The sequence below is a fragment of the Vigna angularis genome, chromosome 4 (genome assembly GCF_016808095.1).
Source record: "Vigna angularis cultivar LongXiaoDou No.4 chromosome 4, ASM1680809v1, whole genome shotgun sequence".
Classification (NCBI taxonomy): domain Eukaryota; kingdom Viridiplantae; phylum Streptophyta; class Magnoliopsida; order Fabales; family Fabaceae; genus Vigna; species Vigna angularis.
The window spans coordinates 24,950,361-24,969,453 of NC_068973.1; the positions used below are offsets into that span (position 1 = coordinate 24,950,361).

Genomic DNA, 19,093 nt, shown 5'->3' on the forward strand with positions numbered 1-19,093 from the left:
TAGCAGTGGAGGAGAGGTAGCGTGGAGGAGAGGCAGCACCGTGGAAAATGGAATATGAAAGTGAGAAAGGTGCTTGGAAGGTGGCTAGAGGGAGTCCTTGGACTCTCTAGCCTTGACTCTCAAAAGAGAATTGTTTCTGGTTTCAGAAAACTCAATTCTCATTAATTTCCAAAAGTGCTAATACAATAGAGGAGCTGGGTATTTATAGTAACCCATGCTCCTTAAAAGCTAAGCTAGGAAAAGTAAAAATACAAAAGGAGGACTACGTCAAGGAGGATTTCATCACTTCATTATGAAGTAAGTCGATTAAAACTCGTGGCTTTGCACAAACTTTTTCAAAGTGTGCTGTGAGTATTTTTGGAAAAAAAAATTTTCAAAACTGCACTGAAGTGTTACAAAGTCGACTGTATGCGCAAGCAACTCGACTTAGTTAGTTATGTTTTGAAATTTTGTTAATGCTTGTGATGTCTAACGGCTATATTTTATATCTTTGACTAAGCATTGATTGTGAGTCAACTGTATTAAATGCGAAATCAAAGTGATTAAAGACTACAGGAGAAGGGACATCATGTTGTTGTTCTTTGCTTGTATATGCCTATATTTTGATTAGAGGGTTAGAGAGGTGATTATATTTTGACGTGGAGGTCGCTATAAAAGCCTTGTTGTAAAAACCTTGATCATTATAGTGCATTTGCTTCCTGGGATTGGAAGGACATTGGATGTAGGCAGTTTGGCCGAACCAGTATAAAAACCGTTTGAATTCTCTATCCCTGCACTTTTAATTTTCAAAGTCGACTTTACTTTTCACAGTCAACTATTTCCGTTGCACTTAAAAAATTTTATTCCTTACAATTCAAGAAACTTTTGAAAGATCATCCTTGTGTGAAAAAGATTTTTAAAAGACTCTGATTTTTGTGTTTCACCAATTCACCCCCCCCCCCCCCCTCCTTTAATGGGTAAAGAAAAAACATTATTTTATACCTATTTCGAATTTAACCGGTGTAAAAGTCTTTGTCATTTATTACTTGCTATCGTATCACATTTTATACCTGTTTTGAATATAATCGTTATAATAAAATTTGTTTTATTTACAATATTGCCATCACATCACTTTTTATATGGGGTGGATTTCAACCGGTATAAAAAATCGCTATAAAAAGTGTATTTTGCACTAGTGTTACAAGTTAACTTAAATCAAAGGTGCTACAATTTTCAAGAATCCTTCAATTAATATCCTATATTGTCTAGCTAATCCATAAAGCTTTGAATTTATGTTGTCATTTTAGGACACTCCCTACTCATCATTGTCTCTAGTTTGGAAGGATCCACGAAAATTCCTTCATTTGATACCACATGCCCCCAAAAACTTTAGTTCTTCCAACACTCAAATCTTGATAATTTCACATACAATTTTTTTTTTCTTTTGCATAACTCTCAAGTTTATTTCTGCTATGTTATTCATAAGATCGAGAGTGTATGACAATATCATCTATAAATATTACTATATACTTACCAACTAAGAACACAAAATTTATTTCTATAAACAAAACCAAACCAATATCCCTTTTTTTTACCAAAAGTATTGATGCTCCCTAGTGTGAAACACTTGATAAAAAATTCTTCTCAAATAAATTCCACTTACTTAAACACAACACACTCGATTTGATAAGGAGAATTTTATTTCTCTATCTTAAGCAAAAAAATATATTTCAAAGAATCTATTCTGAAAATAATGTATGTATATATTATATCACTAGTGTAAAAACAGCGTATAACGTCATGCGTTCAACGTCCAACCACTAAATAGCCAACGTTAAAAATGACCGGTGACATTTTTGTAAATAAATGCAATTGTAGAATGTCGAAGCCCATTTAATTCAACGTTCTATGATGGGAATTATTTAAACCAGCGCGTCATTCTCTTTCTTTTTTCTTTTAAACCATCAATAGTACATCGAATTCTGTAGGGGTTCGACGTAATATTTGTTAGTCAAAAGCCAAGGAGTCACCATTTTTAATTCTTTTTTCTTTTTTCTTTTAAACAACAAATAATACGTCGAATTCTGTAAGAACTTCGACGTATTATTTGTCAGGCAGAAGCCAAAAAGTAACCCCTTTTTAATTATTTTTTTCTTTTTTCTTTTAAACCACATATGATACGTCGAATTTTGTAGGAGCTTCGACATATTATTTGTCAGCCAAATTGAAAATTCATTCACACCCTCTTATCTTCTCAAACTTTTCTCGAACGAAGTTTGACGACCATCACAAGTAATCTTTCTTTCTTTTGATACAAATGCATGTTAATTAACTACTTTATGTATAATTTTCGTTTGTTTTGACCGATTATTTTTGTGTTCTTGTCCTTCATAGGCGTATTCTACTTTCTCTCTCACTGGTGGAAACACTTTATTCTGACGAACCCCCTTTTGAAGGTGAGTTTCCGTTTTCGTTTTCGTTTTGAAGAACTTATTTGTTGAACTTGTTTGTTGTTATTTTTTGTTCAACTTGTTTGTTGTTGTTATTTGGTTGAACTCGTTTGTTGTTGTTGTTGTTTGATTGCACTTGTTTGTTGTTTGTTATTGTTGTTTGTTGTTGATACTATACTACACGTTTATAGTTCACGCTTTATAAAATACCAAAAATTGAAATTTGTTGTTTTTCTTCTTTTCAGGTCAGGTCTCGTAGAGTTGTAAAAAAGAATTACAATTAATTAAAAAAAACAAAAAAAAATTATTAACGTCGAATATTAACAAAATACGATGTCAATTTGATTAACATCGAATTTTTTAAATTCGACGTCAATTTAACGTCTTCCGATATAACGTTAACCTCAAATTTGACATGAAAGGTCAAAAAACAACGACGTTTTATACTAGTGCTTGTATGTATATTAGGGATGACAAAAATACTCGTGTTCGCAACGACCTATGGATAAAATTTGTTTGACAAAATTAAAGAAAACAATGAGTAAAAGTTATATTATGTTTCCTCATAAAACTCACTACGCATGAGAAATGTATAGTACAAGAAATTAACTTAAAAATAAAGAATTAATTTAAAACAAAATAAAATAATTAATTAAATAGAGAAGAAATTAAAGATTGGTGTGGTGGAAATCAGAGGAGCAGATTCAGTTTCATTATCTCATTTCAATCTTGTAGCATTGTCCAAGCACAGATAATAAAAATGGCGGCAATGGGAGTTGCAGCACAAACGCAGTTACAGTTAGAGAAACGTGTGTTAGAGGGTTTCACTTCGAGATCCATGGAATTGAAATGGGTTAGTCGAAGAAGCAGCAAAAGCTCACAGCTTGAGAAGACGAAGAAGCAGTTGAGACCGCTTTTCCCAATTTACATTTCCACCGACCCACGCCACGTCGATCCTCTCCGTCTCCGGGACCTCTTCACCGATTGCAACTACTCCACCCAAAGATTTCCGACCCGACCCGGACCTGATCCCGTGGACATCCACAAGCTCCGCATTGCTCTGTCTCACAGCGCCGTGGTTGTGTCCGTCTTCTGCAACCTCCGCCACGTAAACGGCGTGGTTCCATATCAAGACAATTTATCGTCTTCTTTAATGGCGGATTTCTTCACGCCGGTTTCTCCTTCACGTGATCAATTGGTCGGGTTTGGCCGTGCCGTTTCCGATTATGGCCTCACCGCTTCGATTTACGATGTCGTGGTAATAAAGAAAAAAGAGAAAGTGATTAAACGCTTGTTCCTCGTTAGTGAAGTGTATTGGTTAACATGCGTTTATGACCGTGGTTGAGTCTATTGCAGGTTATGCCTTCCTTGCAGAGAATGGGAATTGGTCGGATGATAGTTAAAAAAATTGCCAGGTATGCAGCACGGCACTTGTTGATGAGACCAGATCCTTCACCATGAAGTTATTGTCATTTTTAAGTGTTGGTAGCATAGAATTTTCTCTACGTACAGGCTAAGATGCACTTGCTTTGCTTTTGGGAGAAGTTGGTTCTCGCTTAAATATAAACAAACTTAATGCTGTTATCTGCATTCAATTTTGTCTTGTTCATATAGAAGAGAACAATATTTTCTAAACTGATTGTAATTATATTTGTTTGAATTAGTATCACAGTACTTACATTTGAAATAACTTTAGGGAATTTTCGGAATAAGTACATTTAAGGAGGTTGGATTAGTTGAAACTTAAATATAGAGCAACAAATTTGGATGTTTGTCATTCCATGATGACTTAATTTAATTTTTGTAGGTTCCACAATCCTATACCATTTTTAATATCTTTTTGCAACTTTTACTTTTATACAGGGACTTTTATATGATCCACATTCTAATTAATGTTTTATTTGGTTGTTAACAAAAACATATGTTTCTAAGATAGAAAAATAATTTTTTATACTATGATTCAGTATTTTGTTTAAGGTCTTATGAGACTTAGTATTAAGTTAATGATCTTGTGTATGACCCTCGAACAGAGATGTCCTTGTATTAAAGCATTGAGAAAATACATAGTATAGGTTAACATTAGATGTTAGTACAAATTATTAGTTAAAGCTCTGCTAGTGATTGAAAAGAATATAAAAAGAGGGGTGATGGCATAAGTCGTTATCCTTCTCCTTTTTCTTGGTAATAGACCTGGTAGCATGATGGTCCTCTATTTTTTTTTTTTTGTTCAATGTAGATAGAGACATAAATCATCAAGTGCCTGAAAATGGCTTCCTCCTTTTGCAGAGTGCTTGCAAATAGAGACATATACGACATAGCAGCCCTATGCTCAGAGAATGAAAGGTTGTTCATTGCTCTTTAGAGTTTCTAATGTTATTCCTCTGTGGATAGCACATCACGCTTTCAACTTTTTTCAGGTTATTTTTTAAGGCGTGTGGATTTGGGGACGACATTTTGAACTCCACTACCATGATGTACAGAAGAACTGTTCCATTAATAACCCAGGAAGGTAAATAAGCAGTTACTTGCACAGGGCGAAAGCTATTGTTGATTCCACCTCTTATTGAGGGACCCAATGGCACTTCAAAAAATATAGTGTAAAGGGCCAAACTCCATTGTATATAAAACAGGGAGAAAATGAAAGATTGTTGTCTGATTAGTTAGAGAAGAAGCTTGACATTACCATTCTATTACGTCCTTCATTCTATATGTAAATTCAACTTATAAATCGGTAAAGTTTGTAATTGCAAGAATAGCCCCCCCTATGTTCTCAGTGTAAACGTGGGAAAAGTTGTGGCTTCTTGGAAAGAACACATTTTTAATTTAGATCTGTATCTTCGCTTCAAACTATTAAAACTTTTCTTTCTCGAACCAAATAAAAAATATTCTTTGTAAAAGACTAAAATGGTGTGACAAATGAAGAAAATTTGATAACTGATTTGAGAGACTAAATCTATAAAATAAATCCGTAGAGAGCTTTTGTCCAGGGGTTTGTACTCTATGGCCAATTTCTCTGTCGTGCTAAGACCTTTTCCCTCTGCATAACCCATCTCTGATTGTAGCAGATTCCTATTTGCCTGTATTATACTTAGCAAGGGGGAGAACTTGGGAGAACTGTTAGGAACTAGGCATGAGGGTATCCCCAAACAGAGTTTTGGTATAACAAAAATTCAGATATCGAGGTAAGGCATCATTTGAAATACCGCAAAAGACGTTCACTTCTTTTCCTGCGAAACCCTTATCTAAGGAGGCTTACAGTAGACAACATCGCTTCAACTTCTCGTCCTTTCATTCCTGGACTTTCCATGGGGATAATATGGGTGGAGGTTTGCTTGATATCTGCACATGGACTCCAGCATTCAACCTCACTTTGGAAGCGTCAATGGTTTGCTGTTGGGTGGATCGATATTAACAGCAAATATTGCACCAAGGTTGTTGATTCAGGGAGTGCAAATCCTGTGTGGAGAACCAAGTTTGCCATTCCAGTTGAGGACTCGGCACCAAATCTCCTGGATTTGGTACTGAACGTGGAAGTTTACAGTACAGACCCCATATTCTTCACGGAAAAGCTTCATGGCTCAGCAACAGTTTTTCTCAGAGAGTTTCTTGTCAAGCATGTAAAGAATTCTGAGGTATCCAATCCCAAGCAGCAGGGAGTTGGAAGCTACCAATTACGAAAGAAGAAATCTAGCAAACCAAGAGGTTTCATCGATATTTTAATTTGTATTTCTAAGGAAAATAATGAGCCAAATCCCCACTCAGGTGTGTGATCATTTCATATTTGACAACCTAAGGTGGTAGCTGTTCTTCTACATTTACCATGTTATTTTGTTTCACATCTTTCCGAAAGCTCTTATTTAAATTTATTTATAATGCGTTGCCTAGTTTGAGAGGAAGTTATGTTTGGAAAATTCTTGGCATTATCTGGTGCTGTAAATTTGTTCTGTAGGAAACAAGGATGGAATTTTGCTCTTAGATAATGGAGATAGTACCCAATTCAACATAGAGGGAGTAGTAAGGCAAGCATACCGTCGGAAACCTCAAGCATCAATCCATCAGCCAGAAGATCATGTACATACAAACGTCCCAGACTACCATTCAGAACCATTCACCACTACAAACTATTATAATCCATATCTGGGTGAAGCAAGCTACCATGAGATGGGTGAACCAAGCTACCATGAGACAGGAGAAACGAGTTACCAAGAGGTGGGTGAACCAAGCTACCATGAGGCAACTGGACCAAGCTATCTGCTGCCTAGAACAATAACTCCTCCTCCACCGCCCCCACCATCAAATGTTGGTTATATTCCCACCTTTCTCCCAATAAATGATGGCTTGTCTCCAAGCTACACAGACATGTCAACAGCCAGGGCAGTCCTTGGTAAGAGGGTAAATGCAGGAGGTGCAATGGGGTTAGGTGCTGGAGCACTAGCTGCTGGTGCTGTAATATTTGGTGATGACTTCATGTCAGGATTTGATGTTCCTTCGGACCTAGAAATGGATCCTCCTTTCTGAACAAGATTTGATCAGCTTTAAGTAATTATATTTGGCTGCACATAGCCTTCTGGCAAACCCTTTATGGTCATTGTATACGGTCTCCACTTCCACATTCTTACGTGTTCTTCTGTTAGAGAAATGGCGTGTTTCATTTACTATCAAGTTATTTGTTACTTTGTAACTAGCAATATTTTCTTTCAGTGACAACTTTTCTTTTAGTATCTTAATATCAAAATAATAGATCAGGATCTGCGCAAGATCCTATTTTATTGCATGTAAAAATAACCATTAAATTAAAGAAAAGAGCGCAAATCAATAAATTGTACCGTTAGATCATGAACTGTACTGTCTGAAGTTAGCCACATCCCAAAATCAAATACATAAATTAAATACCACTTGTTAAATCGTATGTCCTTTTACATCCCCGAGACATTTATGCTAGGGTTGAATAGCCAATAATTTGAACGGAGACACAGATCATTCATTCTGGCTGGTAAACATAGGGAGGATTTGCACTATAGCAATCTACCAGTAATATAACAACATTGCGTTTGATAAATTTAATGAGTGTGCATCAATATGCCTTCAGTGAATCTTTGTCAATCTGATCAAACTGCATTTGCACCAGCCTATACAATATCAATCTTCTATGCAGAAAAAAATTGGGATGCTTGAGTAGTAGGAATTTCAAATTGCTTGTTGTAGACATTGTTCGTTTGAATCACTGACTAAATTTCTTAGGAAGTTTTCAACAATTGAAATGAATTCCTCCACTTTTTCTTCATGGGGAAGATGGCCACATTGCTTAATTAATTTGAATGATGCTCCTGGTATGACTCGTGAAAGTCTCTCAGCATTCCACGAAGGGACTAGTCGGTCAGTATCGCCAGTTACAATCAGAACTGTTTATTTAAACAACCATCATCAATTGTGCTAAAGATTCAACTAATCTATCAAAAGGGTTCAGATTGCTACTGGAAAGAGTTGTATCATTTGATATGAACTCAGGAACAAGAACACAGAAATCCAATGAAATAAAAAGTAACTATAAAACAAATCAATAAATCAAAACGTGCTGATTGATTTTCTCAGTTTATTAAAACATGCATATTGTCATTCTAGGATGTCTTCCATCTCTCATAGTTTACTATCTATTAGTAGTAAAAGCTAGCAAGTGCAGGATAAAAAAGCAAATGAAAGTGGCTATACGTAGGATTAATGACATTACCAGGACATGATATTTCGTGAAGTCTTTTAGAAAGTGGTGTCTTTGTTTTATATTCCTCATCTAGAAGCATTGCTGCAGTGTATTCCACCAATGCCCTATCCCAATCCTTAGTCCTTAAAGGCTGTATTTATTGATAACATCCAGGTGAGAACTAACCATTCGAGTAGGACAGAACAAAAAGGACAAAATAGGAAAATAGGAAATCACATGAAATTACCCTTGTATAACCACCAAGTACATGCTCAGAGACCTGCTTTGGGTCATACCATGCACTTCGAACAGCAGCAGTACCAAACTTATCAATTGCCATTCTTACCTGAGATTCATGTGAAGAAAAGGACCATCAGTCCAACAAGTACAACTCATCACAAATTATTGACCATGTCAGTTTAAGAATTGGAGTCTAAACAAATTCAGAAGCCAAAATATGAAAAAGAGTCATAAATCAACAAACAATCTAACCATATTTTACTTGTGTAGCTTACTATCTGTTCATCAAATTTCCATTTCAACCTATGAATTATTAAAACCAAAATTGGAGAAAAGGAATTGTATGGAATAACAACTAATGTTTTTCACTAATTCAGTGTAGTTGCATTTGAGCCAACAATTCCTTGTTAATATTTATTTTCCAAAAATGATTGAACCGAGAAGGTTGAGATAACACAATTGAATATTGGTACTGCATTACAATGAACAAGTTTATTACCAGCATTATTGCTAGGGAAGAACGAAGGATAGCTGATAAAAATTTCCTATACAACGAGTTGAGGATATCTACTGTCCACTTCATCATTTGTGTTATTGCTTCTGCAATATACTTGGTAATCTTGGACAGCATCTCGTAAAGTCCCAAAATTGGATTTTTTCTGATTGAAATGTCTTCTTTCCTTTGGTTATCATTCCTTGATTGATTTTCTTTTACAATTTTTGGTGCAGTAAGTGGAGCAAATATTGCTGGGGCAACTAGTATCAGAGCAGCAACACGCTCAGGAGCTTCAAAATATGTATTAACTGCTACAAGTGAACCAGCTGAGTGCCTGGCATGTCATTTTGGAGACATCTCATCTTCTAGAAAGGATTAATGTGCATAGGCATACGAAAATATATTTCTTTACATTGTTATTAATCCATTGCCAGATATACAGCATTAAAATATGCATTCAACGGCCAGATAGGTTAAGATGAAGAACATGAAATACAATATCAGGAGAAATATAAGTAATTTTATTTTTCCTACAGGAGGCATTCTTGTATTAATTTCTGAATCCTTACACTATGACTTCATAATGGTGAAAAAGAAAGGTTGACCAATTTAAAATACATGATTTGAAAAACGAAATTAGATTAATGCAGCAATTCATAAATGAAAGATAATCAGATGCATATCCATATGCAGGGATGCAACTTATAATCTCCCCTTTATCTGTCATGTTATAAATAGAGTGGAAGTATGCTTTACTTGCGTTGCTGAAAACTGCTTGATGCCTCAGAAAAACAAAGCCACTAGGTAAAACAGAAGAAAGAATATTCACATACCCCATTAAAATCACCTTCTCAGCATTTAGCAATTTAATGAAATGCAGGGTAGCAAGCACGGAAAATGCCATTGAGTATGCATTCAGAGGTTTTGTGTCTTCCGTTTCTGAAGAAGGATGCTTAGACAAATTTACCCTTGATGTCAATCCAAAGGCTGGCCTATCAAAAGCAAGAACTTTTGAACCAGCAACCTCTGCCAAAGGCTTCATAACTGGTTTCCATGAAAAAACTGAAGCTCCAAACCCATGTAACAGGATCATTGGATAACCTAGCTTCTTGATTTGATGAGAAACAGTGTGACTCTGGAGCATGCTTTGTGGTTGGGATTCAGCCTCACATATCTTGTGGTGTATATGCACTCCATTGAACTCACAAAAACAACTGTCTGGATCAGCTAAAAGCTTTGGATCCACTAATTCCCCCTGATCTATGCCTGCAATCATTTTCTTTTTCTTTTCTGCTCCCACATCCACCAACTGCTCTGCAGATATGGGGTTCAACATTAAGCACACATGTAAGTAACCTAGCAACAATAACGACTTTTCTCCAATTAAAAAAAACAAAATTCCCAAATGAAAAATTGCATCCATTTTTTCTGTCTCCCTCTCCTAGTATGTCGTAGTAACCAAACCAGAATGAAACTATAGAAAACGAGAGAACTTATGTAGGTTTTTTCTCCGATAATTCATTGATATTTCCTCCCATCAAATAAAGAGAGAAAGGGAAGCAATAGCAATTCACGGACTACAAACGAGCATTAACTAACATAAAAGAAAAATGGAAAACAGAAATGAAGACATGGTAAAGTTGAAGATAAACTATACCGGAATATTCAGCTCCTGAACCGCTCAGTGATGGAGCTGAAGAAGCAGAAACAACGAATCGTTTGTTCTGAGTAGCATAGTTCGGAGATATTAGAGAAGAAGAGTGCTTGTGTGTATATAAAAAGGTAGAACTTTTGCCATGAGATATATAGAGAGTAGGAGAAGGGGTAAGAAAACTCAGTTTCCCACAAAATAGCATTACCCTCATCGTCTCACTCCAATATCTTCAACCTCTGTCAGCTTTTCTTAAAGTTGGATCGAGTTTCAGCTTTATGGTTTTCAAACGGATAGAATACAACTACCAGCAGTACTAAAATAAGTAAAGAACAGTGCACTTAAACCACTAAGGTTTTAACCACAAACATTCTTAAATTACAGATATTTTAGGGAAAGTGCTCGAGATATATGATTTCTTTATCACATCTAATTTAGTTCTTTTTCGGAGTCAATATCATGCACTTATAAATAAATAGATACATGTGATAATGTATCGTCTTTTATAATAGGAATCCCCTTGTTTTCTGATTTTTGGGATGATTACATCTGTTTCTGAGATGTTGATCTCTGATTAAATTATAGCATGACGTTTAAATAATAAAAAGCTACTTTTTTTATTTTTTACTTACTTCAATTATGAAATAGAAGGGAGAGTTTGTAACTGTGTAATTCTCGACCCAATTTTTTTCCTTGTTTAGGTTAGTAGCTTTTACCTGAAATATTTCTCTGGTAAATCAAAGACAACAGAGAGAAATGGAGGCACTATTGTGCAGAAAACTGGGTGATCCAACGGTGAGTTTGGAAGACAACGATAGCTCAATAGTTTTGTCAAAGAATCACCCAATTCCCCAACTCGATTCTCCCACCGCTGTAAGAGTCAGAATCAAAGCCACAAGCTTGAACTTTGCCAATTACCTGCAGATTTTGGGTAAGTATCAAGAGAAACCTTCTTTGCCCTTCATCCCAGGCTCCGATTTTTCCGGTTACGTCGACGCCGTTGGCCCCAAAGTTTCGAACTTCCGAGTCGGGGACCCCGTTTGTTCCTTCGCCGGACTCGGCTCATTCGCTCAGTTCATCGTCGTGGACGAGTCCCAGTTGTGAGATTCCGCTCCTATTACCTTTTAATGTTGGGTTTTGGAGTTTTATAGTGTAAAGTTGTTGGCTTTGAAGGTTTCGGGTGCCCCAAGGTTGCGATCTTGTTGCTGCTGGAGCACTTGCTGTGGCTTTTGGCACTTCTCATGTAGCACTCGTCCACAGGGCCCAATTGGCCTCTGGTCAAGTATATATGCTATGCTTTGAATTTGATTCACTTGTTGCTGTGTATGTATAATACTTATTGTTCTGTCTCTTTGTGTTTAAATGAGTTATGGAACTGTGTTGCAGGTGTTGTTGGTTTTGGGTGCAGCTGGAGGTGTGGGCCTTGCTGCTGTGCAAATTGGAAAAGCTTGTGGGGCCATTGTCATTGCTGTGGCTAGGTAGTAACTTTTGTTTTCTACTTTTTGATATATGGATTGCATATGGTGGTGCAATGGCATGATGGCTAAGGTCCTTATTTGATATCGACGAGAGAATTAGGATGGATAGAAATAGAAAAGACGACTAAAAGTTGCTAGAAATGAAGTGTAGATTATAAATATGAAGAATTGGTTGAATAAAATCTTGATCAAACACATTACTTCTGTGTGCGATTATTTCTTGTTCTTCCTCTAATTACCTTCAATTGTCTAGCACTTGTAGTTTTCTCTATTATCAATTCTGTTTGTGGTAGAAGCTCTACAGGGAATTTGTGTGGTGAACGTAAAATTCAGTCATCACGACATCTACAAAGTATGAGGTTGAAAATTGACTGGTCTGAATGGCTTTGGCTTTGGGTAGATGCTCTGTAGTGAATTTATGAGCTAACTCCATAGCAATAGGTGTTAGAATGATGTAGATATAGTAATGGATGATATTAGAATCACGTAATGTGATTGAGTTATTAACCTAAAATAGGATAATGAATATTTTGTAATTATGTTGTCTCCCTTATAGATTGAATAGCTTTGTTGTGGTCTAAACACCAAATTCATGGTATGTCTTCTACGTTTCTTTCTTCTTAACATGGTATTAAGATCCTCACGAGAAGGGAACCCTAATCATACTTGTGGGTCACTACTCATGTTGCATCTATCTGAAAGGAAGGTAGGGAATTTGAACTACCTTACTGTTATCTACCCGGATATCTCAAATGACATGCAAGTGTAGTAAGTGAGTTCCTTAACTCTCCAGTTAAGGAACATCATGATGCGGTGATAGGATATAATATGATAGGTTATAATGGATAATAGGTGTGTAGGAGAGAGAAAACAGTTTAGGAATTAATCGTTTAGTGTAGGAATTAATTGTTCAGTTTTGGAATTAATTGTTGTTGGGTAGTTAGAAGTGGGTTGCCTTTATAAGAAGGCAAGGGGGGTCTGGTAGAGAGGAGAGTTTTGGGATATTGATTGTAGACAGGTTCATTAGACCTGTGAAGGGGATTATGCCCCTGGATTGTGATTGTATAGACAATTTCTTAATGTGAATAATACAAATTCATTTCATTCTTTCGTATCTACTGTTTTGAGAGTGTGTGAGGGAGTTCTTGGCTAGGTTTCTCGTTTAGAAACCTAACAAATTGGTCCGACCTGCCGGATCCGCTTAGGAGAGGCCTGCAGGATATCCTTAGGAGAGGAGTGTTGGATCTTTGGTAGAGAAGCATGATGGAAGGAAGAGACAATACCTTGGAGAGGAGGACCAGCGAATCGAAAATGAGCATGGCAGAATGGAGAAGAAATATGCAAGAAATGAGAGAAATGCTGCAAGAAATCAAGATTCACATAAAGGGCTTAGAAAAAAGTGAGAAATTTGTCATGAAAGGACAGAAAGAGGGTTCAGAAGAAGAGCTGGAGGAAGACAGGGGTGAACAGAATTGGAGGCAGCGGGTAGAATTGCCCAGGTTTGAGGGGCTGGACCCGTTGGGATGAATCTCTCAGGTTGAGAAGTTTTTTGACACCCAAAATGTCACAGAGAAGGAGAGGCGCAGGTTGGCTTACAGCTGCATGGAGGGAGGCACAATTTATTGGTTCAGGGCTTGGAAAAATAAAACCAAGAACCTTTCTTGGAAAGGGCTGAAAGAGGTATTGATAAGGGGGTTCGGAGAAAGAGATAGAGGCTCTGTTTTTGAGAAGTTAGCCCAAACTGCAGGAGTTACAGAAGCTGCTGCTGAGAAAGTTGCAGAAGTTTCTGCTGCAAGGGTGGATAGGGTGACAAAGGTTGGTAGGGAAAATACATCAGGTGAAGATCATGATGGGAAGGTTGTGACTCTTGTTTCTCCAAGTAAAGTTGCAAAAGTTGTTGTTGGTAGTGGAGATAGAGTGGTAGGTTGTGGTGGGAATGTCAAAACAATAAAGAAAGGGGAAGAATTGTTGAGGCCTGGGGTTAAAACAGTGGTGTCAAAGAGCAACCCAGTGGAGTCTGTTTACAGGGCAAGAGAGGACCTGCTGCAAGATATCAAGAAAGGAAAGGAGAAAATTCAAGCAATTGGGAGCAAAAAGGAGAGGATGCCATTGACAATAATGGAGCTAGGAAGGGTGAGGAGACACCAGTTTTTTCGTGGGTGAAAAGACAAGACTTGACCACTTATGAAGGGATTGACACCAAAGATCAAACAACAGGGGCAGCCAATGCTTCTGCAGTTCAAAACACCAAAGGAGCAACAAAAGCACACCCAAACAACAAAGAAAATGTAGTCCAGGGGTGCAAGACTTGGCATAAAAAATCCAAGAACCTTTCTTGGAAAAATCTGGCCACAATTCTACTAAAGATAGTTGAAGGGAACAAAAGAAGCATTCTATGTGAGAGTTGGGCAGCAGTAACACAGATGGGGAGTGTGGAAATTTTTCATGAGAGTTTGCAAGTGGATGGAGCAGCTGCCAAAAGTGTTGTTGCTACAAGAGCCGATAAAGTCAGAGTTGAGATTTTGAGGACTTCACAAAATTGGGCTATCTGCTGTTTTTGAGAAGTTAGGTTTCTGAACGAGAAACCTAGCCAAGAACTCCCTCACACTCTCTCAAAACAGTAGATAGGAAAGAATGAAATGAATCTGTATTATTCACAGTAAGAAATTATCTATACAATAACAATCCAGGGGCATAATCCCCTTCACAGGTCTAATGAATCTGTCTACAATCAATATCCCAAAACTCTCCTCTCTACTAGACCCCCCTTGCCTTCTTATAAAGGCAAACCACTTCTAACTACCCAACAACAATTAATTCCTAAACTGAGCAATTAATTCCTAAACTGTTTTCTCTTTCCTACACACCTATTACTCATTGTAACCTATCATATTATATCCTATCATGCGGTGACTTGTATTGTTCGATACATCAAATGAGCTTTGTCTTTTGTTTGAAGCCAAAGGATATACTCAAATTGTGGAGTATTCCAATGAAGATTGGGCGGGCTTCCCCACCGATGGCAGATCCACATTTGAGTTTTGCATATTTGTCAGAGCTGACCTTGTTTCTTTGGAAAGAAAGGAGAAAAAAATTGTAGTCAGTCAAGTGTGAAAGGTAGAGTATTGGGCTATGGATGTGGCAGTCATGTTTATATGACCCAAACAAGTGTTTCAAGAACTAATGTTTGGGGAGATTACACACTTATCAATTATATGTTGATAATCAGGTTGCCATAGATATTGCCTCAGATCTAGTATTCCATGAAAAGATGAAGAATATTGTAGTTGATTCTGACTTTGTCAGGAGAGAAAGTCATGTTCGGGGAAATATCTGCTACCTTTGTCAGTTCTCATGATCAACTGGTATATATATTTTCTAAGTCACTAAGGGGTCCTCAAATAAACTACATGTGTAACAAGCTTGGTACATATAACTTATATGCTTCTGCTTGAGAAAGAGTGATAAAATTTTGTAGATAGGCTAGAATCAGTCGATGCTATTAGCATCTATTATATTGATTTTATATTTATGTTGTCAGCTTAGAATAGAATAACTGAATGCCTGTATTTATGTGGTCAAAATACAAAAAATTCATTGTATGCCTTATTGATTTCTCTCTTCTCAACAAAAGGTATCAGGGAAAGAAAAACAATGAAGAGATGAAGAGAGAAAGATATTAGTAGAAATAGATGATAAATTGTACAATAAATTCCATTATTTTTAAACTTATTTTCACTTTATTTTTCTTCCTCCAAACCGTCCAGCTTGTTTCTAATCACCTTTCCTCTAATTCTCACCTACAAAATATACCTTAAATGTGTCTTTGGATGAATCTTTGTAGCACTGATTCAGAATAAATTAATTCTGTTCCTGTTTGGTAAGCATTGGAGATCCACACTTGTCCCAGAATTTATGTCAAAAAGTCAATCTTAAAGACAAGAAATAGGACCAAGGGATCCACATCTGAACATGCTTGATGGGAATCCGAACACACTAGTTGGTTAAAATTGATTTTGAAGTGAAAGGCGTCTATGTTTGGATGTGTCTAGTCTAAAAAGAAGTTAGTCGTAAATCTAGTGTAAAAATGCTTTATCAAAGCAAAGTTCCTTAAAATCAAGATCAATTTTGGACTTAGAATCAATTTTTTCACGCAGGGATCAAACATACGAATATTTAACTAGAATCATATTAGCTGATATTTATTGTGATTTCGGATGATCAAACATTTAATAGTTATCCTTATCTACTAGTGAGTTGAGTCTTTTTTGTTTTGTGGTCTGTTATCAGGGGAGCTGAAAAGGTGCAACTTTTGAAATCTCTTGGTGTTGATCATGTGGTGGACTTGGGTAGTGAAAATGTAACAGAGAGTGTGAAGAAGTTCCTTCAGACTAGAAGGCTTAAGGGGGTTGATGTCCTGTATGACCCGGTTGGAGGTAAACTCACTAAAGAATCTTTGCGGCTTCTAAAATGGGGAGCTAACATTCTCATAATTGGGTTTGCAAGTGGTGAAGTTCCTGTCATCCCTGTTAACGTAGCTCTTGTTAAGGTACGGTGAAAATTAAGTTTAAGACCATGAATTTGTCTTGTCTAACCTAATTTGCTTGATCACTAAATTGTGTAATGCTTTGTTGTTTCATCTGGTCATGGTTTATTCACATGAACTTTAAATTTGTAATCACACTGCAATACACAAATTTGAAATTTGAATTTAATCACATTGTACTTGACAATTGGCTGCCACATTCATTTAAATTCAATCTCTTATTTCCACTCTTTGTTGTTGTTATGAATGCTGCTTGTTTTTAGCAAACCAAAAGGCATCCCAACTTGGGTTCTCAAATAAATGGCCCAATTACATGCACTAGACCATTACATAAATACAATTTGTGCATTACTCGTAGTTCTCTGCTTCCTAGTGATTTAATAATCTTTTAGTTAGCTTACAAATACCTTGATCACCATTATCATCATGTAGCATAATTTTATATATATATTATTTGCATGTATAATGAGAATGCTCCATCTGGCTTGGTATGTCGCCCAATATTGGGCACTGATTGAGTCTCCCCACCTCCTTTTTGATGGGGAAAAATATTACTATTAAATTCAAGAAATTGGCTGTTATACTTTGTAGTATAACCCTACAAAAAAAAAAAATATATATATATATATATATATATATATATTATATGATATGTGTATTGTCATAATTTTGAAACTCAACCAGATTGACCAGTCCCACTTGACTAGGAATTGACCTGGTGGCTGGTTCGTTGACTCAAAAAGACTGGACATTTTCATAATCAGTTAAACTGGCCCAAAACCAATTTGAACTTCAAGACAATTTTTTTTTTTAATTTTTAAAATATAATCTATAATATCTTTAAGATGAATAAAGATACAGTTGTACTATACTAAAGTTGATTAAATCACTACCACACTCTTTATGGCTGCCTTATCCAACGAAAAAACACTCTTTAAGGCGGAAAATACTATATATATACCAACATCAAACTGAACTAGTAAGAACTTTGGATCTTTATACTTATTCCTTGGGTTTTGCTTCCTACATTGCATATTTACATTAATTCTGCAGTAGATGGTATAAATTGTTGGTTATGATTGCTTTTATTTATAATTATTATACCAGAATTGGACCGTGCATGGCCTTTACTGGGGTAGCTATAAGATACACCGCCCAGGTGTTCTTGAAGATTCTGTGAAGGAGCTACTGTCTTGGTTGGCAAGAGGCTTGATTTCCATCCATATTTCTCACTCATATCCCCCGTCAGAGGTCAGCAATTTCTTTGTTAAAACATTTCTACTAATTTGTGTCTCTTTCATTTTTCTCTAATTCTTTAAACATTCTGAGGCTTTATTTTAAAGGGATTTTACTACTGTTGTAACCGAAGGAAGTATTTTTCTTTTTAGATATTTCACTTTTACTATACTTAAAATCACCATGTTAGGTGGCCATATTCAGTCAAAGGTGAATTCAGTTTAACCTTCGGAATGGAGTGGCAATGGTTGTCATCTGTCCATCACCATTGTGGTTTGAGCGCTGGCTTAATGCTTACCCTTTCTCACTGAAGTTGTTGTATTGTCATTTAGTATAATTATTCAAAAAGAGACTTAGTCACTGGGGTCATTTAGTTTAAGGTTAAGTCTATAAAAAGCATGGAGCATTGAACTATCTTTTAATTAGTTTTGGTGCCTTTTTCTCTATTATTCACTATGTTTTAGTTTAGATTTGATTAACGTGCTAATTGGGTGATTATGCAACACAAATTACAGTCATTGCTTCACAATTAAATCATTTCCATACGTTGGTTGAATTTATCAGTTATATGTATTTTCATGGGAAAGGTATACATGTTTACAAATCTGTATCATTTTCCTATTTACATCTCTGTGCTTCAAGACTTTCAATGCAATCTGTTGTAAACAATTGCTTATCTTTGCAGGCCAACTTTGCCTTTTCTGCCATGAAAGATAGGAAAGTTATTGGGAAGGTGATGATTGTTTTCGATGAGAAACATACAAGATCTAAGCTGTGACCTTACCAAAATTATGCTATATTGTTGAATAATTTGTTCTGGGAACGCAAGGTTTGAAGGTTTATAGCAATCAAGATATGCTAGTACAAGTAAACAAACTAAAAGGAGCAATAATTGCCAAAATTTTGTGCAAAAAATATTACCTTGAAGCCCCCACATTATTATGTAAAATCTTTACTTTAGTGCTGCTTACTTGAAATTTTCTGTACAATGTTTCAAAGCGGTTTACTTAATTGATAAATAGAGATTTTAGTTCTATGATACAGAAACTTAGGTATTACCGGTTCTTTTATTCGTTTTATGCTGTAATTAGTTCGTCTTGCAAAATTTGTCTAGTAATCACTCTCTATGCATCTCATTATCTTGTGATGTCTGCCATATCCTACTAATTTGTATATAATTTGCATATAATAATAGCATGGTGATGGTAAGATTTTAGTAACCTGATCAAACCTCAAAATCCTAAAGATTCAAGATTCCTTTTTTCTTACACGGGCCAACACAACTCTTATGAATCGCTCTTTTAGAGATTACAAGCTAT

General features: G+C 36.2%; 3 protein-coding genes across 10 annotated transcripts; 2 read left to right on the forward strand and 1 right to left on the reverse strand.

Annotated features, from left to right (window-relative positions):
• Positions 1 to 3,111: 3,111 nt before the first annotated feature.
• LOC108331472 (uncharacterized) lies at positions 3,112 to 7,203 on the forward strand. Of its 3 annotated transcripts, XM_017566171.2 has the most exons (5): positions 3,112 to 3,687; positions 3,786 to 3,844; positions 4,716 to 4,772; positions 4,847 to 4,938; positions 6,379 to 7,203. In XM_017566171.2, the coding sequence occupies exons 1-5, from the start codon at positions 3,190 to 3,192 to the stop codon at positions 6,945 to 6,947; spliced, it is 1,275 nt and encodes a 424-aa protein (XP_017421660.1). In that variant the 5' UTR covers positions 3,112 to 3,189; the 3' UTR covers positions 6,948 to 7,203. The 3 variants fall into 3 exon arrangements, with proteins under 3 accessions (XP_017421660.1, XP_052731862.1, XP_052731863.1); XM_052875902.1 differs by lacking the exons at positions 3,112 to 3,687; positions 3,786 to 3,844; positions 4,716 to 4,772; positions 4,847 to 4,938 and adding exons at positions 5,534 to 5,611; positions 5,691 to 6,191; XM_052875903.1 differs by lacking the exons at positions 3,112 to 3,687; positions 3,786 to 3,844; positions 4,716 to 4,772; positions 4,847 to 4,938 and adding exons at positions 5,547 to 5,611; positions 5,688 to 6,191.
• Positions 7,204 to 7,301: 98 nt separating this feature from the next.
• Positions 7,302 to 11,370, reverse strand: LOC108331471 (uncharacterized). 6 transcript variants are annotated; one of them, XM_017566167.2, is made up of 7 exons: positions 11,231 to 11,370; positions 10,521 to 10,587; positions 9,697 to 10,172; positions 8,867 to 9,197; positions 8,375 to 8,473; positions 8,158 to 8,278; positions 7,302 to 7,831 (listed from the first exon to the last, which is right to left on the reverse strand). In XM_017566167.2, the coding sequence occupies exons 3-7, from the start codon at positions 10,137 to 10,139 to the stop codon at positions 7,617 to 7,619; spliced, it is 1,209 nt and encodes a 402-aa protein (XP_017421656.1). In that variant the 5' UTR covers positions 10,140 to 10,172; positions 10,521 to 10,587; positions 11,231 to 11,370; the 3' UTR covers positions 7,302 to 7,616. The 6 variants fall into 6 exon arrangements, with proteins under 6 accessions (XP_017421656.1, XP_017421654.1, XP_017421653.1 ...); XM_017566165.2 differs by having other exon boundaries at positions 9,697 to 10,177; XM_017566164.2 differs by lacking the exon at positions 11,231 to 11,370 and adding an exon at positions 10,723 to 10,891 and having other exon boundaries at positions 9,697 to 10,177.
• On the forward strand, positions 11,271 to 18,810 carry LOC108331473 (uncharacterized). The gene is made up of 6 exons (XM_017566173.2): positions 11,271 to 11,614; positions 11,688 to 11,796; positions 11,901 to 11,992; positions 16,283 to 16,541; positions 17,646 to 17,789; positions 18,460 to 18,810. The coding sequence occupies exons 1-6, from the start codon at positions 11,271 to 11,273 to the stop codon at positions 18,550 to 18,552; spliced, it is 1,041 nt and encodes a 346-aa protein (XP_017421662.1). The 3' UTR covers positions 18,553 to 18,810.
• Positions 18,811 to 19,093: the final 283 nt, after the last annotated feature.

Excerpts from the sequence above, each read along its gene's own strand:
- LOC108331473 (XM_017566173.2), top strand. The coding sequence starts at position 11,271 with ATGGAGGCACTATTGTGCAGAAAACTGGGTGATCCAACGGTGAGTTTG. Across the intron at positions 11,797-11,900 it reads CCCAATTGGCCTCTGGTCAA|GTGTTGTTGGTTTTGGGTGC; the intron begins GTATATATGCTA and ends ACTGTGTTGCAG. Across the intron at positions 16,542-17,645 it reads TTAACGTAGCTCTTGTTAAG|AATTGGACCGTGCATGGCCT; the intron begins GTACGGTGAAAA and ends TTATTATACCAG.
- LOC108331471 (XM_017566163.2), bottom strand. The coding sequence starts at position 10,728 with ATGAGGGTAATGCTATTTTGTGGGAAACTGAGTTTTCTTACCCCTTCT. Across the intron at positions 8,474-8,866 it reads CTTCCCTAGCAATAATGCTG|GTAAGAATGGCAATTGATAA; the intron begins GTAATAAACTTG and ends CATGAATCTCAG. Across the intron at positions 8,279-8,374 it reads TACTTGGTGGTTATACAAGG|CCTTTAAGGACTAAGGATTG; the intron begins GTAATTTCATGT and ends CAATAAATACAG.
- LOC108331472 (XM_017566171.2), top strand. The coding sequence starts at position 3,190 with ATGGCGGCAATGGGAGTTGCAGCACAAACGCAGTTACAGTTAGAGAAA. Across the intron at positions 3,688-3,785 it reads CTTCGATTTACGATGTCGTG|GTTATGCCTTCCTTGCAGAG; the intron begins GTAATAAAGAAA and ends AGTCTATTGCAG. Across the intron at positions 3,845-4,715 it reads ATAGTTAAAAAAATTGCCAG|AGTGCTTGCAAATAGAGACA; the intron begins GTATGCAGCACG and ends CTCCTTTTGCAG.